Source organism: Chlorocebus sabaeus, chromosome 24, assembly GCF_047675955.1.
Source record: "Chlorocebus sabaeus isolate Y175 chromosome 24, mChlSab1.0.hap1, whole genome shotgun sequence".
In the NCBI taxonomy this organism is placed as follows: Eukaryota; Metazoa; Chordata; class Mammalia; order Primates; family Cercopithecidae; genus Chlorocebus; species Chlorocebus sabaeus.
The window spans coordinates 52,309,713-52,334,836 of NC_132927.1; the positions used below are offsets into that span (position 1 = coordinate 52,309,713).

Sequence of the window (25,124 nt, forward strand, 5' to 3'; positions counted from 1 at the left end):
TACACCTTAGAATAAGGCTTTTACTGTTCTAGAAACAATCTTCCAGAAGATGAAATCATCCAAGATTCCCCAAAAATATTTATTTATACAAAGATTTTGAGAGTAATATTCATATTTGTCTTTATACCTCAGTCTATGCGTCTGGGGCCAAGTCACTGTGTGGCACATGTGCAGCTTCCCCGAATGCCTCACATGTTGTAGCACCTGCTTCCAGGAAGACCAAATGAACACAGGGTCTTGGAGGGGAAGGGGGGAAGAACCCATAATGCCCCAAGGCTGCGTGGAACCACAATCCAGAAATGTGCATCCTGACCTGGAAGGCGTCTAACCAAGTGTCCGAGGGGAAATGCGATCGAGGGAGAGGGGAGAGGAGGGGCCCAGAGGGCAGACAGGAGAGGGTTGATTCCCACCCTTTGCTTCTGCGTTCAGCATATCCAGAAGGCCCGATATAGTCGATGGCCCAGGAACTGCACGACCTGCATTTTCTCCCTGTAGTGACCCATGATGTTAACTGATGTAGAGGACAGTTTGCAAAAATAATAGATTTACCCTTAATCCCAGACAGTATGAGATACAATTCTGGGACTTTGTCTTCGTAACCTGTCTTTAAAAAAAAAAACAAAACAAAACAAAAAATGCTTGCCTTGTATAACATAATCCAGATTCCCTAGAGCAGATTTGGTACAGCAATGAGCAAATCCAACCTCAGATCTGAAGTGTCTTCCAGTCTGGCCCTGACCCGGCCATTCTCTGCCCTTCCTCCTCCCTTCAGGGTAGCCCAAATCCCATTGCCACACAACGTCTCGACTTGCCATCCCTTTCCTCTATCCTCATCCCTTCTGTCTGCATCACAGAAAGTCTGTGTGTTCTGAAGAGTTCAGCCTTCCTCTAACCAAACCCACACTTTCTTTACCACCATGATTCTCAGAGCCAGCAAGAAAGAAATGTTCCAAAAGGAAACCTCCATCTCAGCCATCTGCCCGGAGCCGAAGGTTGTGGGCTCCAGGCCTCTCGGTGAGGTTTGTTGCTTGTGTGTTTCCCGAGGAGCGGGCAGTCAGGCAGTGGCAGTTCTCTCTCCCCTCTCTCTGTCGCAGGTGGGGTCTCAGCTACATTTACAAGACTTCACCACCATGTTGGAGAGCTGCTCCACCTTGGGGGTCCTCCCAACATAGTACAGGATGGTCAGGGGCTCCAGGTCCTGGGGCACGCAGCAAGGCGAGGCAGATGCTTCAGGGTTCAGAGTGTTGTACAGTCCCAGCACCTGGGAAGGGACACGTCAGTTAGAGGTTGGAAGGCCAAGCCTCAGGCCTGGAACCCAGGAACTCCCCCAGTTCAAGGGCAGTCCCAGAGGCTGAGCAAGCGCTAGAATGGTCACAGGTGCTCTTTAAAAGGAACTGTTGGGGGCCGGGCGCAGTGGCTCACACCTGTAGTCCCAGGACTTGGGAGGCCGAGCAGGCAGATCACTTGAGGTTAGGAGTTTGAGACCAGCCTGGCCAGCATGATGAAACCCTCTCTCTACTAAAAATACAAAAAAATTAGCTGGCTGTGGTGGCAGGCGCCTGTAATCCCAGCTACTTGAGAGGCTGAGGTGGGAGGATCACCTGAACCCAGGAAGCAGAGGTTGCAGTAAGCAGAAATAGTGCCACCGCAATCCAGCCCGAGTCACAGAGCGAGACTCTGTCTCAAAAAAAAACAAAAAGAGGAACTGTTGGAACCTGGTTTGGGTGAGTGAGTAGTTGGGTAGCTGTTGTTCATCCGCAATGACAGAAGCAGAACAACTGCACTTGTTTGGGGTGATCAGTTGAAGCATATGACAGTTACTACACTAATAATGAATTATCTTGCCTTTTTTTTTTTTTTTTTTTTTTTTGAGTCAGTCTCACTCTGTCACCCAGGCTGGAGTACAGTGGTGCAATCTTCACTGCAACTTCCGCCTTCCAGGTTCAAGTGATTCTCCTGCCTCAGCCTCCCGAGTAGCTGGGATTACAAGTGCATGCCGCCACCACACCCAGATAATTTTTTACATTTTTGGTAGAGACGGGGTTTCACCATGTTGGCCAGGCTGGTCTCGAACTCCTGACCTTGGGATCCACCCGCCTTGGCCTCCCAAAGTGCTGGGATTACAGGCGTGAGCCACCTCACCCGGCCATTCTTGGCTTTTAAGAAAACAACTCTTATATTGCTCATCCTAGCTGGAACTGATCACTTCGGTGAGAAATGTTCTCACAAAACATTGCCTTGAGCCATTTAGTAAGTGCCAGAGTGTAGGGCCCCAGATAGGATGCAGAAATAATGAACTAGAAGGAAACATGCTTCACAAATTACTGCCCTATTTTTGATTCCCCTCAAGGGAAAGACAGACTAGTTTTAGGGGTTGTGGACTCTCGGCTATCTCACTTTCTGTTCCTAGAATTTCAAATTAGCTTCTTGTCCATGCTTGTTGTTGTCTTTCAGAGTAAGTTTTCTACATTCGAGAGGCTGGAATGATCAGAGTTCTGGTAGAAGCCTTTCTGCTTCAGTGTTCCTTGCTAGCCACATGCACATATCTCTGACATAGGGTAACACGTGGCAGTTAATTAATTACTATGGTACAGAGAGCTTTAGATAAAGCAAATTAAAAGGCTGGTTGAAACTATGGTAGGAATTTAAAAGGGCGGAATGTGACTGAGTAGAACTGAGTCAGGGTGCCAAGATCAGAACCTTCACCAGAGGGATTTTACTCACCCCAGACCATCATTCGCTCACTCAACATTCAATCCTTCACTCATTCTTTTTAACAAGTGACCTGATCGGTCAGCCCCAGTGCCTCAGATAGCATAAGCCTGCTCCATACCGTGCTGTGGGTTGTGTCTGCACTGCGGAGGTATGGGCAAGGGCCTGAGCAGAAGTTGGCATAGTAGCCCTTAGGTTCATGGACCCACTTCCAGCCCAGATCCTGTCGGAAGTCAATGTAGAGGGGGCGCACACAGCAGTTCTCCTCCAAGTTGCTACAACAAAAAACATTTATAGAAAATCAACTTAAAAAGAAACCACCAATAAAAGAAACTTCACGAATGCTCTCATATTCTCCCTTGGAGTCCTTTCATGCCATCATAGGTGGCTCCGGTCAGTGGAATCCCAGGTTCAAGGGCATGAGGCAGAAGAAACCAGAAAGGCACATTCATATGTTAAAGACCAGGATCCCAAGGATGTAAGAAACAGAGATAAATGCTGTATGAGGAAGAGTAAAGAGGCAAAGGTGGCCCTGCTCCCTTTTATATCACAAATCAAAGCAGAGCTATAAAGTGCTCCACATAAAACCAAGCACTAAATGTTACTAGCCAACTCAGCTTTGTTGAGGTTGGTTTTATTGTTACCCTCCTAATGTGCACCCAGCCAGAGATAAATTCTAAGTTTATGCAGCTTGTCTACAATAGTAGGTGACAGATGAGACTCAATCTAAAGGCCATTTAGCCAAATAAAGCATATCCTTCTATTAGAACCATGGTTCAACAGATCACCCAAATGTGATTATCAGGCCCCTTCAATTCTGTTGCCTACAGAGATCCATTTGGCAATAATACCCCTTGCCAAGTGGTCATCTAGCCTCTGCTTTAATATCTGCTGAGACCTAGACTTGCTACTTCCAAAGACAGCTATTAGTCAAAATCTGGCTTCTTGTGGGTTCCAAGGGTGAACCATGGCAGACACTATTGGTTATCTCTTCAATAACCATTCCTAACCCCCTTCTCCCTTGCCACATCCCATTACAGAGTCTAAAACACCAGGTGTTCCTTTTCCTGGTCTCCCTTGTGAGTAGCAGTGGTCATGTGGCCCAATAATGACCCATCAGACAAGGAGAAGTATGCAGGGGGTAAGCGCAAGTTCTGGCAAAGATATTTGATTATTTATAAAAGTAACAGATGGAAGAAGAAAGCTTCTGGCCCTTCCTCTTCCCTCGTTCCTTCTTGTCTTAAACGTGGACAAGATGCCTGAAGCCCCAGTAATCACTTGTGACCATAAGGAAAAGGATGAAAAGCCAACATACTAAACAAGGCAGACTGGAGAGAAAAACTGAGTCTTCAGTGGCATCATTAAGCAGCCAGCCCACCCTAAGCCTGCTGCTATCAGCCTCTTGTGAACAAGAAATCCACTATGATTTAAGTCACTGGCCAAGAGCATTTGTTTCTAACTGATAGAGACGCATGGAACAAATAAATCTACACGCCAGCCTTCATGGCTGCAGGACAGTTGGCAGCAGCTACCTTGCCTCTCCTATAGCTTGCTGTTGAGCTGTTCCCCCAGCTCAACATCCCTAGTTTCCCAAGCCCAACTATCCTCATAAGACATGGTTTCCAGATCTAAATATTTCCCAATTCATTCTCCCCAGCTTCATTCGGGCATCCTCTGAGGCCAAATGGACTCACTCATGCTCCTTTTACCTGTAGCGCTTCCCCTCCTGGATCCTTTCATCCCCAAACCTCATCCTTGAAGCCTCTGCTCAAATTCCACACCCTTCTAAGCCTTTCCTGTGTCCATAGGTAACCTTGTTGCTCCTAATTAAAGCACTTAATCCTTCGGAGCCTCTTATGGGCATGATCATCTTTTCCCTTTTAGTAGTTGGCATGCATGCTTTATCCTCCCCTTATAAATGAGCAGTGAAACTGCTCCTAGATAAGAGAAGCTGGGTCTTTTCTATCTCTGTATTGTGGCTACCCAGTCATTTCTGAATTCGTTTGTTAATTTCTCTAGCTCTGATTTCCCGTTCAAATGGAGACCGTTCTATTTGCCACCATCCAGTAGCATCCTTGGACCCTTCAGAGAGAACTGAGCACTTCTTTCATGGAAACTCCTACATTAATCTCACACACACACCCTACAAATGCTTAAAACATGGAAATCATGGAGAGGCTTTGACCAAGCATCTCCAATCCACACTATTTTAGCAACACTCCTCTTCACAGAGTTTTCTTCATTTCCTTCAGCCAGCCCCTTCCAGAGCTAGCCTACAGAAAAACAGTGGGACCCCCAGGAAAACAAAGAGATCTGTCAGAGATTTTCAGTCTTCCTCCTGGAGATGTTTGTGAACAGCATCAGGGACCCTCTGTTGCATGTGGCTTGGCTCTGGGGCCTGCCCTGCAGTAGGCAGGCAGTAGATGTTGGTTTCCACATGGGCCCAGGCTCACCGGAAGCAGTAATTGGTGTCCAAGGCCCGCTTCTTTCTCTGACCCCCCTGGCCTGGGTTGTCGAGCCGGTGTGGGGGAATCATCATGAGGATTAGATGAGGGTTGTGGTGATCCTTCTGCTTCTTGAGGCGCCCCAGATCTCCACGGCCATGGTCATCCTCATTGTCCACGCCTGCAGAAGGGAAGGAAAGCGATAATCTCCTGTCTAAGGAGAGCAGAGCCCTTGGAGGCTGCCTCCTCCCCACGTCCCATCACTGCCCAAGAGGAGGGGTAGTGCAGTCTGAGAGGGAGGTGTGGGGGACAAGTGCAGCTTAATTCTGATGTCCAGCTGCAGGAAGGGGAAGAGCAGATGGAGGAGCCAGTATCAAAAGAACTCATCATTGTAAGGATGCCCACTGAAAGATGCCCCATGTTCAGATCCCCATACTCCTGTATAGAGATCTCCCAAGGGGCAGAAAGCCCTTGCTGAGATTCCTAGGAATCTTCATGGACCCATGAAGCAACCCTGTTACTAAGTGGGTGCCTACCACATACCTCCGGGTTGTCTGTTTGTTTGTTTGTTTGTTTGTTTGTTTGAGAGAGAGTCTTGATCTGTCAGTCAGGCTGGAGTGCAATGGCCCCATCTTGGTTCACTGCAACCTCCACCACTGGAGTTCAAGAGATTCTCCTGCCTCAGCCTCCCAAGTAGCTGGGATTACAGGTGCATGCCACCATGCCTGGCTATTTTTGTATTTTTAGTAGAGACAGGGTTTCACCATGTTGGCCAGGCTGGTCTCCAACTTCTGACCTCAAGTGATCCGCATGCCTTGGCCTCCCAGAGTGCTGGGATTACAGGTGTGAGCCACCGCGCCCAGCCCTGGGTTGTCACTTTAGATTTTAGACTTAGAATCTTGGGGTGTGAGTTTCCTCTTAAAATGTGAATGGATCAAGATAACGCAGAAGTCCTACCGAAAATTTAAGGTGTCACAACTTCAGATGGCCAAAGAAACAAGACTGTATAATTGTTAATATTCACATTGCACTTAGAGTCTTTGAAGTGTTTTCACTATAAAATTCAGATGAGATAATGAAGCATATGATAAATAGCTTAGCAAACAAGCTCTGGAAAGAAAACCTAAATTCATCAACCCATTTCTTCTGGAAAGAAAAAGGAAAAGACTGGAGACTGACTTAGAGTCTCAACTAAATGGAGATCAATTTTGTGAAGGACAGCTGCCAGCTGTTGTCCATCCTCACTGAGGAGAGGAACATGAGGAATTAATGTACATAGCTACAGAAGGGGCTCAGATCTCAGGAAGGGGCACCAGATCTGTAAGATAAATGAGAGACCTGGATCACAAATCCCTTTTTCTGAAAATCTTTATAAACGAGATAAGTATTCACTGAAATGGGAAGGTTTCATCTGAAGCTGACCTGTAGGTAAGGACTCTGAAGGTCCTCTGGGCTCTAAGGTTCTGTGATTACAGTGTCAAATCTTTGGCTTTAAAAAAAAGGCTCTAAAATAGAGCCCATGTGGGGTAAGATCACTGCCTAGCGCTGAGCCAAAAGAGGCCTGCACCTTTTCCTAGACCAGCCTCTGACCTCAGGCATTCCGCAGTTACCCAAAGTGGGAATATGAAAGGAAAAGAGAACTTTCCTAAACTCCAGAGATCATCAAGGCTGAGTTCCCTGCAAACATAATGGAAAACCAGAAATGACACTCAACGACTTCACCATCTCTACCCAAACACCTAAGGACAAACACCCTGAGACTGGAAGCAATTATCCAAATCCAGAGGACCCTGGGCAAGGTCAGGGAGGCCCTGCACATCTGCAAAGCTCAGTTGTCTGGGCACTCATGTTCAGGACAGCCAAAGTTAATTTCTTTTAGGGAGGGGGAAGACAACTCCTATCTGTTGAGTATTTCTGGCACAGTGTTCCTTATTCGTTATCTCATTTAATTGCCTGACAACCCTGTGAAAGAAGAACTCTTACCCCATTTCACTAGGCCCAGAGGCTAGAGGGCTTGCCTACACAGTTTCACCACTTACCAGACCATGTTGTCTTCCAGAGGCTAATGCATTCTCTAAGCTATAAGTTGAAAGCTATACTCATTGCTTTTGGGGCAAAGCAGAATTACTCAAGTACAAAATAGTCGGCTATCTCTCTGAAGGAGCTTGGTTTCTTTTCTTGAGGTCTGGTTAGGGTCTCCTGCACTATCCTGTCCCATTGACTCTCCCCGCCCCCGCCCCACTCACCCATCCTACCATACACATTCATTTTGTTACCTTTGAATTTGATTTCCATCACCTCGTGAATGTTTTCCAGGATATCTCCATTGGGCTGAAAGGTGTGACATGGACAGTGAATGCTGATTTCTAGACCTAAGTTGGACTCTGCAAAATAAGACAGAGTTCATGAGAAAAACGCCTCTGTGTGATGGGGAAGTGTACCCACCACCCATGCAAGGGTGAGCCAGGGCCTCTGCTCCTACAGGGACTCACAGGAACTGAGTTCTATTGAGGGTCACAGGAGACAGAAAGCGCCTCCAGAGCTCAGAGTGGACCTTCACGCGCACATTGCCACATTCCAGGTATTCCTGTTATATTATGAATCACCAAACGGGGGCATACACTAGTGGCCATCATGAAACAGAAGTGGTATAATCATTGCCTTTCAAAGGCTGGTATTAAGAGAAAATTGTCACCTACCTACTTGGGGGCAAAACGACACAGATACAGGAAGGAAAGTAAAAACTCATGCCATCTACGTGGTTTCTGGGAGAGGGGATCGTTGAGCCAACCTACTGAGGAAGGATGAGGGCAAGAGACAGAGGGACTGGAAGAGACTAGGGACAGGGAGTAACTAAACAGTCTCCGAGCACAGAGACCGTGATTCAAAAGGCCATAAATGCAAAGGGCCACAGGATGTAATGCTGGCCAAAAAATTCAAGTCAGGAACCAATGCTAGAGGCAAGGTCACTTGCAGACAGGAAGCAGAATCCATCTCAGTGGAAGATGCAAGCATTTCTACCAGGGCCATGATGGTGGGTCTAGACAAAGTGGCAGATTCTAGAAGAGATAAGATGAACATCATGGTTACACTGGGCCATATTTTCCCTAAGAAACAAGGACACAATGAGGTAAAAATTACTTGGACATTTCTTCTTTGGGAATCCTTGTTCACCATGATGGGAAGTTGGAATGTGGATTGCTCACCAAGACGAACAGCTTGGGAAGACAGTTGTGAAGTTAGAAAACAGCACAGAGGAGATGATAGAGAACTATGACTGAGGGTCCAGATGACATGAGCGTGGAGACAGTGAGCATGATAAAGCCTGGAGGTGCCAGGGTTTGGTGCCTGACATTCTGGTGCAAGAAGGGCAACTCCAGCCCATTCGCCTAGTAGTTGTGGGATCATGAGTTTTGGCAACCAAAATCAAGGAAGCAGGAACTGAGTAAATGAGGTTGAGTGAAGTGAAGGAAAAAGAAAGAAAATGGAAAGTCTGCACTGAGACAAGTAATTTTACATGGAAAACCAGGTAGGATCTGGCATCATGTCAATTCTGGTGGGTAAGACTTAATTTGGGAAGCTCTGTTGATCCTGGGATAGCAGCCAGCTGTGACCAGGTGTATAAGAAGTCATGGGGGACAGACCTCTCTGGATTCAGCGTCAGCCTCTCAGTGAGTTGATTGATTTGCTGCTCCCTGAGGCCACATACCATGTGTGTGAGCATCTGGCCTTGAGGACAACCTGGAGTCTTCCTGAAATTGTGCCATCAGGGCAAACCCCAAAGAGTCCGACCTGGCCCAGCAGCCTTCTCATGGATGGAAGGATACAAGCCTACAAGCCTGGAGATTCCCATCAACATTAGGCTGGCTTGGACATCCCAGTCCTACTGGTTAAAACCCAGCCCCTTTCTTCCATAAACTCCAGAGCCTAACCAGATCCGCTCTACCCCAAGTCAGGGCAACCTCTGGGGCACACTGCGCCTGCTGAGCTTGAAGATCTCTGTTCCAGCAGGTTCGCTCAGTGAGGGAAGGCAGATCAATAAAACAAGGCAGCTGAGACCCAGCTGGAGGAGAGGTGACTGGAGAGGGAAGTATGAGGAGTGCCCTCTCCCTGGGTTAAGGCAGCTGGAAGGAGGAGCCGGAGTAGCTGAAATGGGCTACCTAACAACACCGTGTACCTCCTGGTCAAGCTGGTTCAAGGCGGGCTGGAAGATACCCGGAGTGAGTTCCATGAATCTGTGAATTAGAAAGTCAAGGTGCAGACAGCTGTGTTGGGGAGAGCGAGGGTCCAGGGGGTAAGCACGAGAGGGTGGCCTGGCTTGGCCAACATGCTGTATCTAGATAGAGGACTTAGAGATGATAATGACAATCACCAAAATGCATGGAACTTTACTGCATATCAAACACTGCTCTAAGACTTTACAAGCACTAACTCATTTAATCTCTATAATAATCCCATAGAGCAAGAACTGTTATCCCCTATTGTATAGATGAGAACATTGAGGCTTAGGGAGATTAAACAGCTTGCCCAAGATATCCAACCAGTGGATAGCAGTGCCAGGATTCAGGCACTGACAGCTTGATGCCTGAGATCCCAAACTCTTGTTAGAGATAAGGAGGGGCAAAGAGGGGGCAACAGAGACCACCAAGGAAGATGCCCACACATTCACCAACATGCAAGATGGTTGTTTCCCAGTGTCCCACCTTTCCCGAGCCATGATGCTGAGAGGCTCCCTCCCCAGCCTGCTAGGGGAGACCTGGCCCTGTCTAGCTAGGTGCTGCAGACTATATGAGCAATAGCACAAGGGTATGAGACCTGGGTCCCCAGTGGCCCTGGTAGGCTCCAACCCACTCTGGGACCCAGAATGCAGGCTGGGTACCTGGTGCACAAGGGCTCTCAGATGTTTGCTCAATGAATCCAAGACCACATGTGTGACTCAGTTTCCTCATCAATCCACACCACCAACTGCTCCAATTTGGAGTCCTTTGTTGCCTGGTTTGAAGCCATGAACTCCGACGAGACTCATGGGCTCTCTATAAGCACAAACCTGTGTGATGATTCCCCTGTAGGAAAGGTAGGCAGTATCTGCCTAAGTGGGAACTGAAGGTTCCAATGAAGAACTAACCTCAGAATTGGCAGCCGTGGGGATGGTGGGTGGGGGACCCATAGGTTTTATTACGAAATTATCTTTTTGATGTCTCAGGAGGACGGAAATCATTCTCAATGCAAACTTCTCATTGAGCTCTGCAGCTGTGAAAATAAGAACTCCTTCAAGTGCCCAGGGCTTCAAAGAAATCCAGGTGGAGCTGATCAAAATCAGACAGGGAAGTTAAGAGATTAATTTCCCCAGCCCCTCCTTTCTGTAGCCGTCTGAGTCAGAATTCCCAACAGAGCTGCTGTCGGCAGATCCACATGGGTTGTCCTAGGCTCTTGCCTTCATGCTCAGTAGGAGGGACAGGATGGAATTCCTGGGTACCCTTGGGACTGGGGCAGGATCTCCAGCCCACCATCTGCCAACTCAGCCACCGGATAATTCCCCTTGGATGGGGAATTTTCTCATTTATGTGATCTGCCTGGGCTCCATGGGTACCAAGCAATGCAAACTCGATGCCTACGGAGTCCAGGCAGGTCACGTGAGAAAATCGAGCCAGCACGTGATGCTAAACAGGAACTGCCAGCCTCACTCTTGGGGAACAATAGGGAATAGTGAGGGCTGTGGGTACTGAGGATGCATACCCCATCAAAGGGGTGGCTGGTACTCGTCTCTGATGGATGGTTACCAGGAAATCTTCCAATTTTTCAAAAACAGCAAGAAGTCCAGGTTTTATGTGAAATCTCCTGACTTAAAACACCCAAAACTGTTGATGACTAGTCAAATTGAAAACAATATGCAGGCCAAATAGTTTGTAATCTCTGCCTTTGCGTTTTAACTCTTAGTTGCCTAAAATACCAAGGACCTAGAAGGATCCACCTGCCTTAGGGACTCTGGGCATCAATATATGGATGGTCTGTGGCTTTACAGCAGCTGATGACAGGAGAAAACCCTGCCCAAGAGGGAGAGAAGGAACAGATGGGACTGCCATCTGTGACCCCAACCCACTGAGTATCAGACCAGGCAGTACCAGTCAAGGAAAGAGAAAGAAACACAGAGGATGGTGTCATGAGACACCAAAGTTCTCATCCAGACTGGACGACCTCGGTCAAGTCACTTAACTTCTCTCGGCCTGTTTCCTTATCTAAAATAAGAAAAGCTTACTCCTGTAAAATATGGTAATAACCACGAAGTTCTCTCAAATACATTTGATCCTTAAAACAACTCTGTGAAGCATGCAGAGGAGGAACCATTGCCTTATTTTCCAGGTGAAGAAAGACAGTGTGTGGATAAGATATTTGGGACATGTGAAGTGTGATACGCCTCTGGGATAGCTCTGCTTGCATGACCACCTGGCCTTTCAAACTTAACTGGCCGGAACAGAACCTGTTCTTCTCCTAGGACCCCCGTTTCAATAAGTGATACCACCTGGATGTCGAAAAGTTTAGAAGTCATCCAGAATGCTCTTGTGTCCTCACACCCCACACCTAATCAGCCTGTGCTACTTACTGGCTACCTTCAAAATACAGAATAAATCCATACGATCTTCATATCCACTGCTACCACCCTAGTCTCAGCCTATATTGCTCTCATCTGGGCTGCCACCATGGCTCCTAACTGGTTTTCCTGCCTCTTCCTTTGACCTCCTGGAAACTAGAGGGATCTTTTAAAGATGTCAATGGAATCGCCACATCCAGTCCCTCCTCCTGGTAGCTGTCTGAGTCAGAATTCCCAGCAGAGCTGCTGTCAGCAAGCAGATCCACATGGCTCTCCTAGGCTCTTGACTTGATGCCCAGTAGAGGGACAGGAGGGAATACCTGGGTACCTTGAGTATCCCCATCTCTGGTTATAGCACTCCCACACTTCTCATCACCCCCAGAATAAGTCCTGAAACCTCACCATGACCTGAAGATGTTCTAAATTAAATTGGCTGGGCATGGTGGCTCGCGTCTATAATCCCAGCACTTTGGGAAGCCAAAGCGGGTGGATCACTTGAGGTCAGGAGTTTGAGACCAGCCTGGCCAACATGGTGAAACCCCATCTTTACTAAAAATACAAAAAAAATTAGCCAGGTGTGGCAGCGTGCGCCTGTAGTCCCAGCTATTCAGGAGGCTGAGACATGAGAATCGCTTGAACCCAGATGGCGGAGGTGCAGTGAGCCGAGATCGCACCACTGCACTCCAGCTTAGGCGACAGAGTGAGACTCAGTCTCAAGAAATAATAATAATAATACTACTACTAATAATAATAATAATAAATTATATGGCCCCAGCAACCTCTCTGACCACCTCCCCTCCTCCTCCCTACCCCAGCTCAGCATGCTCCAGCCACACCAATCTGTTTGCTGCTGCTGCTCGAACAAATCAAGCTTATTTCCACTTGAGGGCCTGGGCCTCGCTGTTGCCTTTGCTTAGCACATCCCTTATGCTGATCTTCATGGGCTGACTCCTTATCATTCAGATGTCAATGCATGAATTTCTTCATCACAGAGACCTTCCCTGTTGGACTCCACCCAATCATTATCACATTGCCCTCTTTCCATTTCTCATATTTCCTATCCCTGTGGCTGCATCCCCAGGGCCTGGCTTACAGGGAGCACTTAATAAACACTAGTTGAGTGAATGAATGGAGAATGCTCAGTGGCAAAGCTAGGGTTTGAACCCAGATCTCTGACTCCCTTAATTCTGTCCTCTTCCCTCTGTTTCATGGAGGACTAAGGGACCTGAGGTTCATTCTGAAATGTTCATCCGAAGGGTCCACCTACCTCTTCTCAACAGCCACTCACGCACTGTGTCAGTGACATCAAAGGACAGCCACTCGGCAGTGCCCCGTGTGGGCAGATTCTTGCCACCGATATAGCGCTGTTTGGCAATGTGCTCATCCGGCCGAAGGATCTATAGGGCAGAGAAAGGAGTGAGTACTGGAGGCCATGACAGAGTGCCCCAGAAGATGTCACAGTGCAGAGCACAGGTGAGGGAGCAGTAAGAAACCAGTGGTTCCTGAATGCCATGGCCCCTGAGCGCCTCAGCTAACTCTTAAGTGTTTTAATGACAGACACCGATACAGAAACAAAGGCTCAGAGAAGCCAGGATTCAAACTCAGGTCTGCCAAACTCTGCACCCAGTGGTGCCCTGATATGGCAAAGGAACTGGCTTTCTCGTAGGTGTGGTTTCTGCTCCGAGAGAGGAGTTACCTGGAAGAGCTCAATCCTCTGCTCATTCCGCTTAGAGCTGGGGTTGGGCACCCGCAAGACCCGGAATTCTGCTCGGAACAGGTTGGTTCTATTTTTCTCCACTGAGGACACATTGAAGCGGAAAACCTTGGAGGTAATTCCTTTGGGGCAGACAGCCAGTTCGTCTAGGAGATAAAGCAGAGTAGAGGGCACAGCATGAGTGAGACATGCAGGAACACTGTGCTGCCAACGGACAGGCACCAAGCGGCCACCGTCCTGCCTGCCACCTCCCTAGAGGTTTGAGGTCTCAAACCTCAAGGTGGAGATACGAGGAAGATTCTTGGTGGCCCTAGAATCACACACAGTCCTGAGCAAGGAGCAGTGTGGCCTCAGAGCTCCACGACATGGCACTAGAGACTGGCCAGTCAAATCTAATTGCCCCCTCCTCCCACTGCCTTAAAATCTCAGTTCTGGTAAGTTCTCCAACCTGTTTTTCCTACTTTTTGAGAAAATACTGATTCTACACTTTTGTTTTGTTTTTTCTTCCTTTTTGTGGAGAACAGGGTCTCCCTATATTGCCCAGGCAGGTCTCGAACTCCTGGGCTCAAGCTATCCTCCTGCCTCTACCTCCCTGAGGGCTGGGATTACAGGCGTAAGCCACCGTGCCCGGCCTAAGAAAATACTGATTCTAGAAAGATATCAGCAACCTAGTAGTTTACATATCTTACAACTAGTTGATTTATTCCTGTGTTTGTTCATCTGGGCATCCATTCATTTATAAAAAATGTATTGAGCAGCTACTCTATGCCAAGCATAGTGCTAACACTGGGAAGCAAAACGTGAACAGACACAAGCCCTGCCTTCAAGGGGATTAAAATCCATTTATGCCTAGTGTTCCATTATTGGAATGCTAAGCATGTGGGAGTTATTTATATCCTACTGCTCAAGGTCATCACCAAGGTCTGATTTCAAAATTCAAAAAATTGCAGCCTCAGGCTTATGGGTTAATATCCAAGTGGGGGGTATTAATACATGGGCCCAAATAACAGGACTAGAGAGAAATAACAGGACAGAGTGCCCTGGAAGATGTCATAATGCAGGAGCACAGGTGAGGGGAGTGACAGGAAACCAATGATTTTCAGAGAAGTCCAGGGGTTGGTTGCTGCAGGAAATCAAAGGAGGGAAACGGCAGGGAGCACTTCATGGAAGAGGTGAAAACTGAGAGGATTTGAGGATGGGGAGGAACATGGAGTGACTGCTGGAAGCAAAGGCAGGGAAGGGAGGAAATGCAAATGAGTAAGAGGGACCTGAAGCAGCAGGTGGGAGCCAGGTGAGAAAGGACAAGATGGTACATTGGGGTCCACCTGTCAGACTTGGTTAAATTTTAACCCATTAACAGTAGGGAGTCACTGAAAGTGTTTGAGCAGTGCAGTGACATCTCAACCTCGTGTTTTAGACCCAATAAAGCCGGGCTTATATAGCAAAGAGCCCACATCATGAGCCTGGCGGAAACACAGATGCTTCCTCCATTGGCTCCTTTCTCTTTCCTTGACAGCACATGCTATGCCAGACGCTGTCACCTGCTGGCCTCTTCATCCCTGTCCACAAGACATGGGCAGCCAATGCTCTTTCCCACTCCTCTGAGCCAGAGAAACGAAAGAGCCCGTCTTTTCTCTGCTCCTGTACACTTGACAACCTCAAGGTCTGAGCAGTATTCACACCCAAGGAAAAACTTTCTGCACAAATGGTAACAATAGCCCGAGGCTGAAATTCAAGCGCATAGACCCAGATTCCACACATAATGGACATGGCTGGAATGAGCTTATAATCACCCCGAGGGGTGGTTGAGGAAGTCACGGACAAGGCAGGAAAGATCAGAGGCCTGGAAACAAGCAAATGCGCTACTGATCTTCAGGAAAGGATGAGTGAGTGTTTCTGGAAATTGCCATCTGGTGGGCCGGACACTGGTTCTTAGAAAATTAATGGAACAGATGTTAGGAAAACAAATGTGTGAATGCTGTCTAATGAAGCCCTGATTAATAACTGGCTTTGAAAGAACAGATACTGCCAATGATTCCCTAAACCATTTCAGATAGAACCAAGGAGAGAAGTCAGTGATAGCTAAGTAATGTGTAAGTTTACAAGTTCGTAATACTCTGAATGTGGATAAGCTACTTGCATTGGCAACCCTATCAAGGACAACAGAGCTGGGTCTTGAAGGAGCTGTTATCAATACGGCTTCAGTTACAATAGCACCTCCTGGCAGGATTGCTCGAGCTCGGGAGGTCCAGGTTGCAGTGAGCCGTGATTGTGCCACTGCACTCCAGCCTGGGCAACAGAAGGAGATTATGTTTAAAAATAATAATAATAATAATAAAGTAAACAAATAACACACCACCAGTGACTACAAGAGGAATAAAGGGTAAGTCAGTACAACATGTACCTTGCTGTAAAAAGAAGGGAGACGGGGCAGGGCACAGTGGCTCACACCTGTAGTCCCAGCACTCTGGGAGGCCGAGGTGGGCGGATCACAACGTCAGGAGTTCGAGACCAGCCTGACCAACATGGTGAAACCCTGTCTCTACTAAAAATATGAAAATTAGGCAGGTGTGGTGGTGCGTGCCTGTAATCCCAGCTACTCAGGAGGCTGAGGCAGGAGAATCGCTTGAACCGAGGAGGCGGAGGTTGCAATGAGCTGAGATTGCGCCACTGCACTCCAACCTGGGTGACAGAGGGAGACTCTGTCTCAAAAAAAAAGAAGGGAGATGGAAAATGGCACTTGCTGGTGAGGACAGTCACAGTGGGTCAAGGCAGTGGGAAGCCAGGGGATGGAGAAAGTTATGCACTAGGAGAGTTCTCAGGACACCCTAGTGGCCGTCCTCTTTGGTTTCTTCCAGCCTATCAATCATAATCTGCTCCCCAAGATGAACTCCTCCTGAGGAGAATTTTAAGGTTTCAAAAAAGAGGTGGGAAAGGTCATTTTCTATTACCGGGATGTATAGATTTCCAATGAGTTAGAAGGTACATTAGGAGTCATGTAGTGCAACCCTCTTCAGAGGAAGAAATGGCTGTCCAGAGGGTCTTGGCCAGAGTCACTCAGAAGTTAGGTGACACAAGCAATTTGACGCTAGCAAGCAAAGCCTGGACATAATTGCTAGTGATTAAAAAAGAATTGGCACCAGGGCAACATGGTGAAACCCCATCTCTACTAAAAATATAAAAATTAGCCAGGCATGATGGTGCATGCTTGTAATCCTAACTACTCAGGAGGCTGAGACAGGAGAATCGCTTGAACCTGGGAGGTCGAGGTTGCAGTGAGCTGAGATTGCGTCACTGCACTCCAGCCTGGGCGACAGAGTGAGACTCCGTCTCAAAAAAAAAAAAAGAAGAAGAAGAATTGGCAGCCAGGCACGGTGGCTCATGCCTGTAATCCCAGCCAGCACCTTGGGAGGCTGAGGTGGGCGGATTGCTTGAGCTCAGGTGTTCGAGACCAGCCTGGCCAACATGGTGAAACCCCATCTTTATAAAAAATACAAAAATTAGCTGGGCGTGTTGGCACACGTCCGTTATTTCAGCTACTTGGGAGGCTGAGGTGGAAGGATCACTTGAGCCCAGGAGTTCAAGATCAGCTTAGACAACATAGGGAGGACCTATCCCTATTATTTAAAATTAAAAATTTTAAAGGCTGGGAACAGTGGCTCATGCCTATAATCCCAGCACTTTGGGAGGCCGAGGCAGGTGGATCACTGGAGGTCAGGAGTTCGAGAGCAACCTGGTCAACATGGCGAAACTCTGACTGTACTCCAAATACAAAAATTAGCAGGGCATGGTGGTGGGCACCTGTAACCCCAGCTACTCGGGAGGCTGAGGCACGAGAATTGCTTGAACCCAGAAGGCAGAAGGTACAGTGAGCCAAGACTATACCAGTGCATTCCAGTCTGGGTGACAGGGTGAGACTCTGTCAAAAAAATTAAAATTAATTTAAAAAAAGAATTGCCTGGGAGATCAAAGAAAATGTAAATACAATCTTCTTGACAATCAAATTCACTGAATAATGATGCTTTAAGTAATCTGTGGAATGAATCATAGTGTAAATAAATAAGCAAAATGTAATAGCACCATCTTATGTTTTCTCGAGTTTTTATTACTTCATGTGACCTTCTAACAACCCTTGAGAAGGAAAACATGTAAAATTTATCACTTGACAAATGAGAAAAATGAACCTCAAAAAGTTAAATGGCTTTCCCAAGGTCACATAACTAGAAGGTGGCGGAGGTGGGGTTTGAACCTAGGTCTTCTGAACACACCTCATTTATTGAAGCAGAGATTCTGGAAGCTAGGAGGGATCTGGGCGATCATCTGGTGAAGATGGTTTCATCAACAAAATATGGCAAGATTCCACTAAATGGGCCTAGAATGTCAACCTATGCCTCAGACAATGACCCACTGCAAACCAGTTTGTGGTTTTTAAGCCATGCCTCCGCAGAACACTAGCATTATGGAGAGCTGGACTAGGGGGTTCCACTATTACAAATTAAATCTTGAGCAACTTTTTCCATTGCACAGGAAAATGTGTATTGGTGAATGCCATTTTCTCTATCTTGTTTTCCGGGGTAAAACATAAGCAAAGAATATTCACGTAGAGTATGCATGGAAAAACCAGGAAATAGCTGGCCATGTTTAGTTAACTGCCTTTTAAAATGTGTTCAGACACCTGGGCTGCTCGGTGTGCCTTTGCTTGTATATATCATTTTTTGCTGGTTCCAGTGAAGGGACTGTATTTATCAGTGTGGTTGTACTTCTCTACCCTGGCTGCACGTTAGAATCACCTGGAAAGCTTTAAAAACAAACGATGCCTGGACCCATTCCCCAGCAGTTCTGACTACACTGGAGTGAGTGGGGTCCACGGCATATTTTTTTAAGATCTCCAGATGATTCCAGCGTGCAGCCAGGGTTGAGAACCACAGATTATAATGTGCTGCAAAGGGCACCATGGCTTCCAGATGTTCTGGAAGTTTGAGAAACCACTGCTTTAATGGTGTGTGTGAGCTTTCTATTGATTAACCTTTAAATAAATTAGATGTGTTGCTTCGCTGATGGAACACCTTTAAAAATTTTTAGTTAGAAGCCCATAAACATTTTAAGCCCATGTTAAAAATTGGAATACTTCACAGAAAGATCCAGATTTTCTTCTCTTCTGGGACATGGGAAGAACTAATCAAGCTGGACCCACAGTCCTCAATGCAAGACCCAGCAAGAGCTGAGGCTGGCTTCTGCTTTGGCTGGGCACGTGGGCTCCAGGTCCCCTCCCTCTCCCTGTCTCACACACCTTACTTTCTTCCTGACCCTAAGACCAAGTGTCCTGGTGCAGTTTATCACGACGCCATGGCTTTTCTTCCAGATCATTTGCATTTCCTGCCGGGTTTCTGTAGGCACTTGTGTTTGCCATCCTTCTAAGAAAAGGTTTTGCCCTAGTTCCCTGAGTCTTAAGCTTCAATGTGCTTAAGAATCCATAAGGAGCTTGTCGAAAATACAGATTCCCCAAGACTCCACCCCTCAAGATTCTGATTCTGTAAGGGTGGGTGGGACCAGGGAATCTACATTTACCTCCAGCTTCCTCTGGACCACACTTGGAGAAGTGCTGACCCCTACTGTGCAGAGGGCATTGGTCCTTGGAGCAAATGATTTTCAGAATAATTCTCAGAATAAACAAAATCTACACTTAGCAGCCAGAGAAGAAAGACTAAAATATCGAGTTTTCTCTTTACTGAGAAACTCCGGATTTGCCGGTTGTCTTAGCGCTGCCCTTGGCTGAAAACAACAAGTCTCTGAACAGACACAGATAATTACAAGCCAGAAGATAAAACGACACCTACATTGGTGATATCTTTGTAAGAGGGATGGCAACAGAAGTAAAAAAGCTGTGTCCTTTCCCATCACGTGGGGTCGGAGAAACTCTCTACTCCCTCCCCACAGTAAAATCCTGGAGAATTAGAAAACGGATTACAGAGTCTTGCCCATACTCCCCAGTAGAGGCTCTGCTGATTCATCCCAGATGGAATTATAAAATTCTTTCAGCTGAAAAGGAGTTTGGAAATCATCTCTGACTTTACAGCTGGGGAAACTGAGGCTCCAAGAGGTCACTTTTATGTAGCTGCAGTTGCTTAACCTGCTTGAGACTCTTCATTAAATAAAGAAAACTCTTTCATTAAATTAGAGAGAACATTTGTGGCATTTCTCCTGGGGGAAAAAAAAAAAAATTGCAGAGCTAAGAAAGAACAAATCTGGTTATCTTTATGCAATCTGCCACCTGGGTTACTAAGATAGTAACTCCTGACCTCTCCTGCTTGGTCCAACATGTGATTCATTTATGTTACAAATCAAAGTTCTACTGAACCCTAAAGGTTAAAGGTAGCACTTACAATGTGTATTTTATGTATCCATGAGTGCTTAACTATATGTGTCCTGCAGGCAGAATGTCTAGGTTAGGATCCCCGCTCTTTTTGGACAAATTACTTAAGCGATCCAGGTCTCAGTTTCCTTATCCATAAAACAGGGAGATAAGTTTATTTAGGAAAAGGCCTTCCTCTCTGCTCTCACCTTGGTGCCCTTTCTCCTGCACCACTAAAAAGCATTTCCTCTTTCATTTTCCTCTCCAGGGACCTCCATCTCCTTGCCCTGGCTCCTACTGTCACTTTCCTTCGAATGCATGTTCACTGGGTCAGGGAGGTGGCCAGAAGTGAGGAAATATGGAAGAGAACATGATCTCATGACCTCCCCGCAGAGGACCTGGCATCGAGACCCTGCTGTGCCCCACCACAGACCTGGTGTCACCTCCGTCTGCCCTCATGAGTTAAGGACAGGCTTCCTTCCCCCCAACCCCCGCCCCACCGCCTCGCAAGCCCCTGATGATGGCTCTCTGCTCCTGCTTAGCACCTGCCCACTGCCTTCTTTATAATTAGTGTGCCTTGTGTGTCTGCCTCTCTGGGGTGGGCTCAGCACCTGACCAGCTGCAGGGCGAGCCCAGGTCCGTCTGCTCAGCCTCCAAGTCACCTCCAACAGCTGCAGAGTCTGCCTGCTTCCGGTTTGCACCTGTGAGCCTCATAGCATTGCGTGTTGGCTCCTCCCCAGCATCCTGAACAGCATCCTGCTCGCTGTGCTGGGTTGCCCCAGGCCAGACTATTGCTCCATAGCCCCACAACCACCCCCATCTGCTACAGGTCTTGGTACTGCAGCCTGGAAGCTGCCCAGCATCTGTGGGGCCCTGCCCGGGATTTTCCCAAGGCCATCTGCGATTTGTGCCTTGAGTCTGCACAAAATCAATGTCCACTTGCACCCGCGTGGCCTTGCCTCCACGTGGCTCATTCATTCTCAGCTCAGGATTCCAGGCTGGGGGGGGTCCTCGTGACTCAGGATCCCTCCTCCCTTGGACTCCTCCTGCTGACCCAGCCCATGAAGGTCTGAGTCCTGCCCTCTTGCCCTGGACTCTCCTCACACCTCTCCTGTCGGCCTCAGATTTCGACCTTCCTCTGATGCTTGTGGTCACTATCTCCTGTGTTGGTGGGTTCCCAGGGAGTTGGAGCCTTGGTTATCCAGCTGCTAGGTGCCTCTGGGAACTGTGGGCCTCTAAGTCAGCCCCACCCAGAGACCCTGGGCAAGGAGCACTAGCTCTGCCTCGGCCTCCAGCCTCCGCCCCCACACAGCAGCCACATCCTAAAGAAAGGCGCTCCAGGCAGCCACAGGAAGCCAAAGTGGGAACCCCTCGCCAGTAACCACAGGCTCCTCTGCCTGGCGTGGAGCCGCCAACAGGGCCTTTGCACCTCCAGCCAGAGCTGGTCCACCCATCGGTACCCACTCCTGTTACTTCTCTCCAGCCAGGTTCCTTTCACCCCCTGCTGTGTGCTCTGCCGACCACCCTCCCCTGCCTGCCAGTTCCATCCCACACCCTCCACCCCTCTCCCAGGTGGGCCTGGGCTGAGGTAGTCAGGGCGGCGAGGACACCTGCTGGTAGGAAAAGCAAACAGAGCTGCTCCCGGAGTCTATGGCCCACGAGTGGCTCACATTCCTCTTTCCTGGGCTGTCAGTTTCTCAACATCTGCCAAATTTCTCTCTCTTGTATTGAGGTTTTTAAAATCCCCTTCAGTAAACACAGATGACTTCCACACGTGTACAAACACACACAGACATCTCACCCAGAAGCCGCCTGGCTCCTCCGTGCAGACGGAGCCTCCTGGGACAGCAGGCTCCCAGACATATCTCCCCCCCCGCCACACCGTGCACCCACTGCCACCCCTCCACCCGCTCTCCTGTGACACGCAGACACAAAGGGCGCCAGCCTCCCTACGCATCCAGAGCCAAAACCCGCTCTCCCTGTGCCCACCGGCCTGGAGGGCGCCCATTTTGAGCACATGAGTCTATCTATGCACAAGACTGCATGTTGCCCTAAAGTACATGGCCCTGGGAACATTCGTGCATACCCTCTCCCCTCCACACACACAGCTCACGTGGGCCTCGTGGGTCACGTGGGTGGGGTAGACTAAAGGGCCCAGGCAGCAAGAAGCTGTCTCTTGCTTGGGCTTCAAAAAGCTTGACAGACATTAATTTGGGGCAGGTACTCTTCTTCCCAATAACTGGAAAAACTGAAACGGAGACGTGTCACAATGAGTTGTGAAAAGCAGGGAGAAGACCGAGGTCTCCACACTGAGAACTGTAAGGGCTCCTGACAGAGCCGGCCTTCCCCTTTATGGCACCCAGATGCTTACAGTTACTGATATGATCGCATGTGCAAGAATACATATGTTTCCCTGGACAGCACAATGTAATTCCAAATTAAAATCAGTCAAGGATGTGATGTGAGTTCAGCAAGCCGCTCAGCTCCAGGGCTCCTGGCCTCCCAGAAGCACCGGCTCTTAACAGAATGGCTCTATGTCCTTCCCCACCCACCTCCCCAGCCCCAAAGGAGGAGCATCGCACCTCCTGAGCCTTGGTGCTGGTGAATCCTGGGGCACCCTGCTGTGTGGCCAGCACTAGGCCCCGCTCTGCAGAGCTCCCAGCTCCAGTTCAGACCCTCCAGAGCAGACACCCCAGCGAGAATTTGGACTTACTGTGCTCCGCCAGCCCCTGGATCATGTCGAATTTATGGATTTCTTTGGCATAGTATTCCGACTCGGTGTTTTCCTGGGTGCAGCCTTCCTCCTTCTCCCCATGCATCTCCTCCAGCAGCTCCCGGGTGCTGTTGTAAAGGGCCAGGACCTGATAGGGGACGTGGGTCATCACCGTTGGCTCAGGGGGGCTGGTGAGCCTGAGCTTGCTCAAGATCTGTCCCCTAATGGCTTCCACCCTCTTCTTCTTGATGTGGCCGAAGTCCAAGGTGGTGCAAGTGGACAGAGAGAGGCTGACCGAAGCAAAGTTCAGCAGGGCCAGGACCACCAGAGCCCTTTGCAAGTGCATCTTCATGTGTGAGCTGGGAAGAGAGGCCAGGGGGACGGCGAGGCCTGGAGAGGAAGAGACCCCAGCAGACGTGCAGAAGGAGGGAGGAAAACCAGGCGGCCTCCCCAGATCCCAAAGACTGAGGCTTGGCAAGAAGGTGCATGAACTCACTGCACTGCGAGAGCTTCAGGACTTCCAGGAAGCGCTGGCAACCCTGAGGACGAAGAAGCGGACTGTGTGCCTTGTAGCGCTGGGATTCTTGTCCATGTGTCTAAACAGGTTTTGCTGGGCTCTGACTCCCAGCAGGCCAGGTGGAGGGCAAGCAGAGGGCTGGGAGGGGTGGCAAGGCAGCTGGGAGTGGGAAGGGAGCTGGAGTTTTTCCTTAGGTAAAAATAAATAGAGCGGATATCTGATATTGCCAAACGCCGCTTGGCGATGGGGAGAAAGTGGGTATTTTAAAGAAGGAGCAGAAGGACCATGGCTGGGTCCCAAAATCAAAATCCTTGCCTTGCCTTGAAGGAAAATAAGAAAAGAGAATGGAAAAGAAAAGGGGGAAAAAAAAGGTAAAAAAAAAAAAAAAGTCAGATCACCAGTGAGTAGGTGGGGAGAGGCAGGGCCACGCAGTTGCTGGCCCAGCTAAAGGTGGGGGCAGTACAGGACACACTTGTCTCTCAGGCACTCCATTCATGCTTTCTCTTTTGTTTACACTTCCTCGGGGGCTTTCTAAATGACTTTGTTCACGCTGCCTCTCGTCTTCATTGGCTGGGGTGTGGGGTTATGTGCATTGGAAGGCAGGGAGGCAGGCCTCTGAGCGCAGCAGCCTCAGTCATCCACTCAGACGCCCAGGGTCACCAGCACCTCGGCTTGTCTTCTGCCTCGGCCATTGCTTCTGTCCCCTGCTTCTCTTTAAAAAATAAAAAGGAGAAAAATAAAATAAAATAGAAGCCAGTTCACGGCACGCCTGCTCCGGAAAGCTGTTATTCCTTCTCTCGCACGCCTCTTCCCCTGTCTCTGCCTCTCTCGCTCATTCCCTTGGACTTGACTCTCTGCTTCCCTCCCTTTCTCTCTCTCCCTCTCCCTCTCGCTCCTCTCCCTCTCTCACACACACACATGCACACACACTGCTTTCTCTATTTCTCTCTGCTGAAATTTTATACCTCCCTCCCATGACGTCTCTGGCCTGGGGTGGGGGAGGGAGGGACCAGCGCACGCAGCCTCTTTTGCTGCACGATGTTAATGTTTTAAACAGGCACAGGAAAAGCCGAGCCCATTTGAAAAATACGTTGCGAGTCCTCTCGTTCGACGTGGTAGCTGAACTTTTTTTCCCCTCTTGGAATCACTCCTGCTACACGTTGGCTGTTTTTCTGGAAAGTTACTCCGATGAGCCCCCTCCCTCCATTTCCCCCAGCCCCAGCGCCCTCTCGCCAGCTGTCAGTCCGCGCCGTCCGCGGCCCGCGTCTACTCTCCCTCCCGGTCCCCCGGTCCGGGGGTCGCCCCCGGGCCAGGCCCGACCCGGGGCAGGGTCCGCAAAGGGCGCGGGACCCGGTAGGGGCGGCCGTGCCAGCCTCGCGGAGCGGACTCCCGGCCTGCGAGCCGGGTCGGAGGGTCAGCGTCCGCTCCGCGGCGATCCTGGCCCGATTCTTCATTGACAAGATCGGAGTCGGGAGGCGGGCAGAAGCCTGGAGATGCTCCAGGGGCAGTGAAAAATGGTGGCGTTTTCCGGAAGATCGAGGGTGCCCTCTGGCGAGGCGAGGCCGCCAGTGAAGGAGCTCGGCTTGTCGGGAGCCGGGGAGGCTCGGGGCCTGGGGCTGGGGGGGTTGGGGGACTGGGGGGGCGGGAGAAGGGGCTGCGGTAGAGAGCGAGAAAAACAAGACCCGGGCCCCGAGGAATCGCCTCCCTCTGGGTCCCACGTGCGCACGAGCGCACCTCTCCCTCCCCAGCCGCTGCTCCGGAGCCGCTCTCGCAGAAATGTCATCCAGATGTTCAGCCTCCCTCCCCGCCGAGGGCTCCGCAGGGAGCTGCGCCAGCGAGCGCGAAGTCAGCAGTTGGCCCGAGCCCATTTCCCAGATGGGTGAGGGGAAGTCGGCTCTCTGCTTTCGCTCCTCTTCTCGGCCCGAACCTCTAGGCCTTTTCCCACGAGCAGCCGAGGGAGAGTAGGGCACGTGGCTTCCCGTAAGCCGCAACAGAGGGCTTGCATCTGAACTGAACTTTCCTGAGAGTGAGTGCCGCTCCCACTCCATCTCACTCCAGAGAGGTCTGACTTCCAGGCCACCAA

The 25,124-nt window shown here is 49.2% G+C and overlaps 1 protein-coding gene across 2 annotated transcripts; it reads right to left on the bottom strand.

Moving 5' to 3' along the window:
• Positions 1-24,536, bottom strand: TGFB3 (transforming growth factor beta 3). 2 transcript variants are annotated; one of them, XM_073011181.1, is made up of 8 exons: positions 24,007-24,536; positions 22,525-23,753; positions 13,442-13,605; positions 13,013-13,142; positions 7,433-7,540; positions 5,166-5,337; positions 2,834-2,987; positions 1-1,261 (listed from the first exon to the last, which is right to left on the bottom strand). In XM_073011181.1, exons 2-8 carry the CDS (start codon positions 22,874-22,876, stop codon positions 1,103-1,105), a joined length of 1,239 nt encoding a protein of 412 aa, XP_072867282.1. In that variant the 5' UTR covers positions 22,877-23,753; positions 24,007-24,536; the 3' UTR covers positions 1-1,102. The 2 variants fall into 2 exon arrangements, with proteins under 2 accessions (XP_072867282.1, XP_007985541.1); XM_007987350.3 differs by lacking the exon at positions 24,007-24,536 and having other exon boundaries at positions 22,525-23,976.
• Between the last annotated feature and the right edge of the window lie 588 nt (positions 24,537-25,124).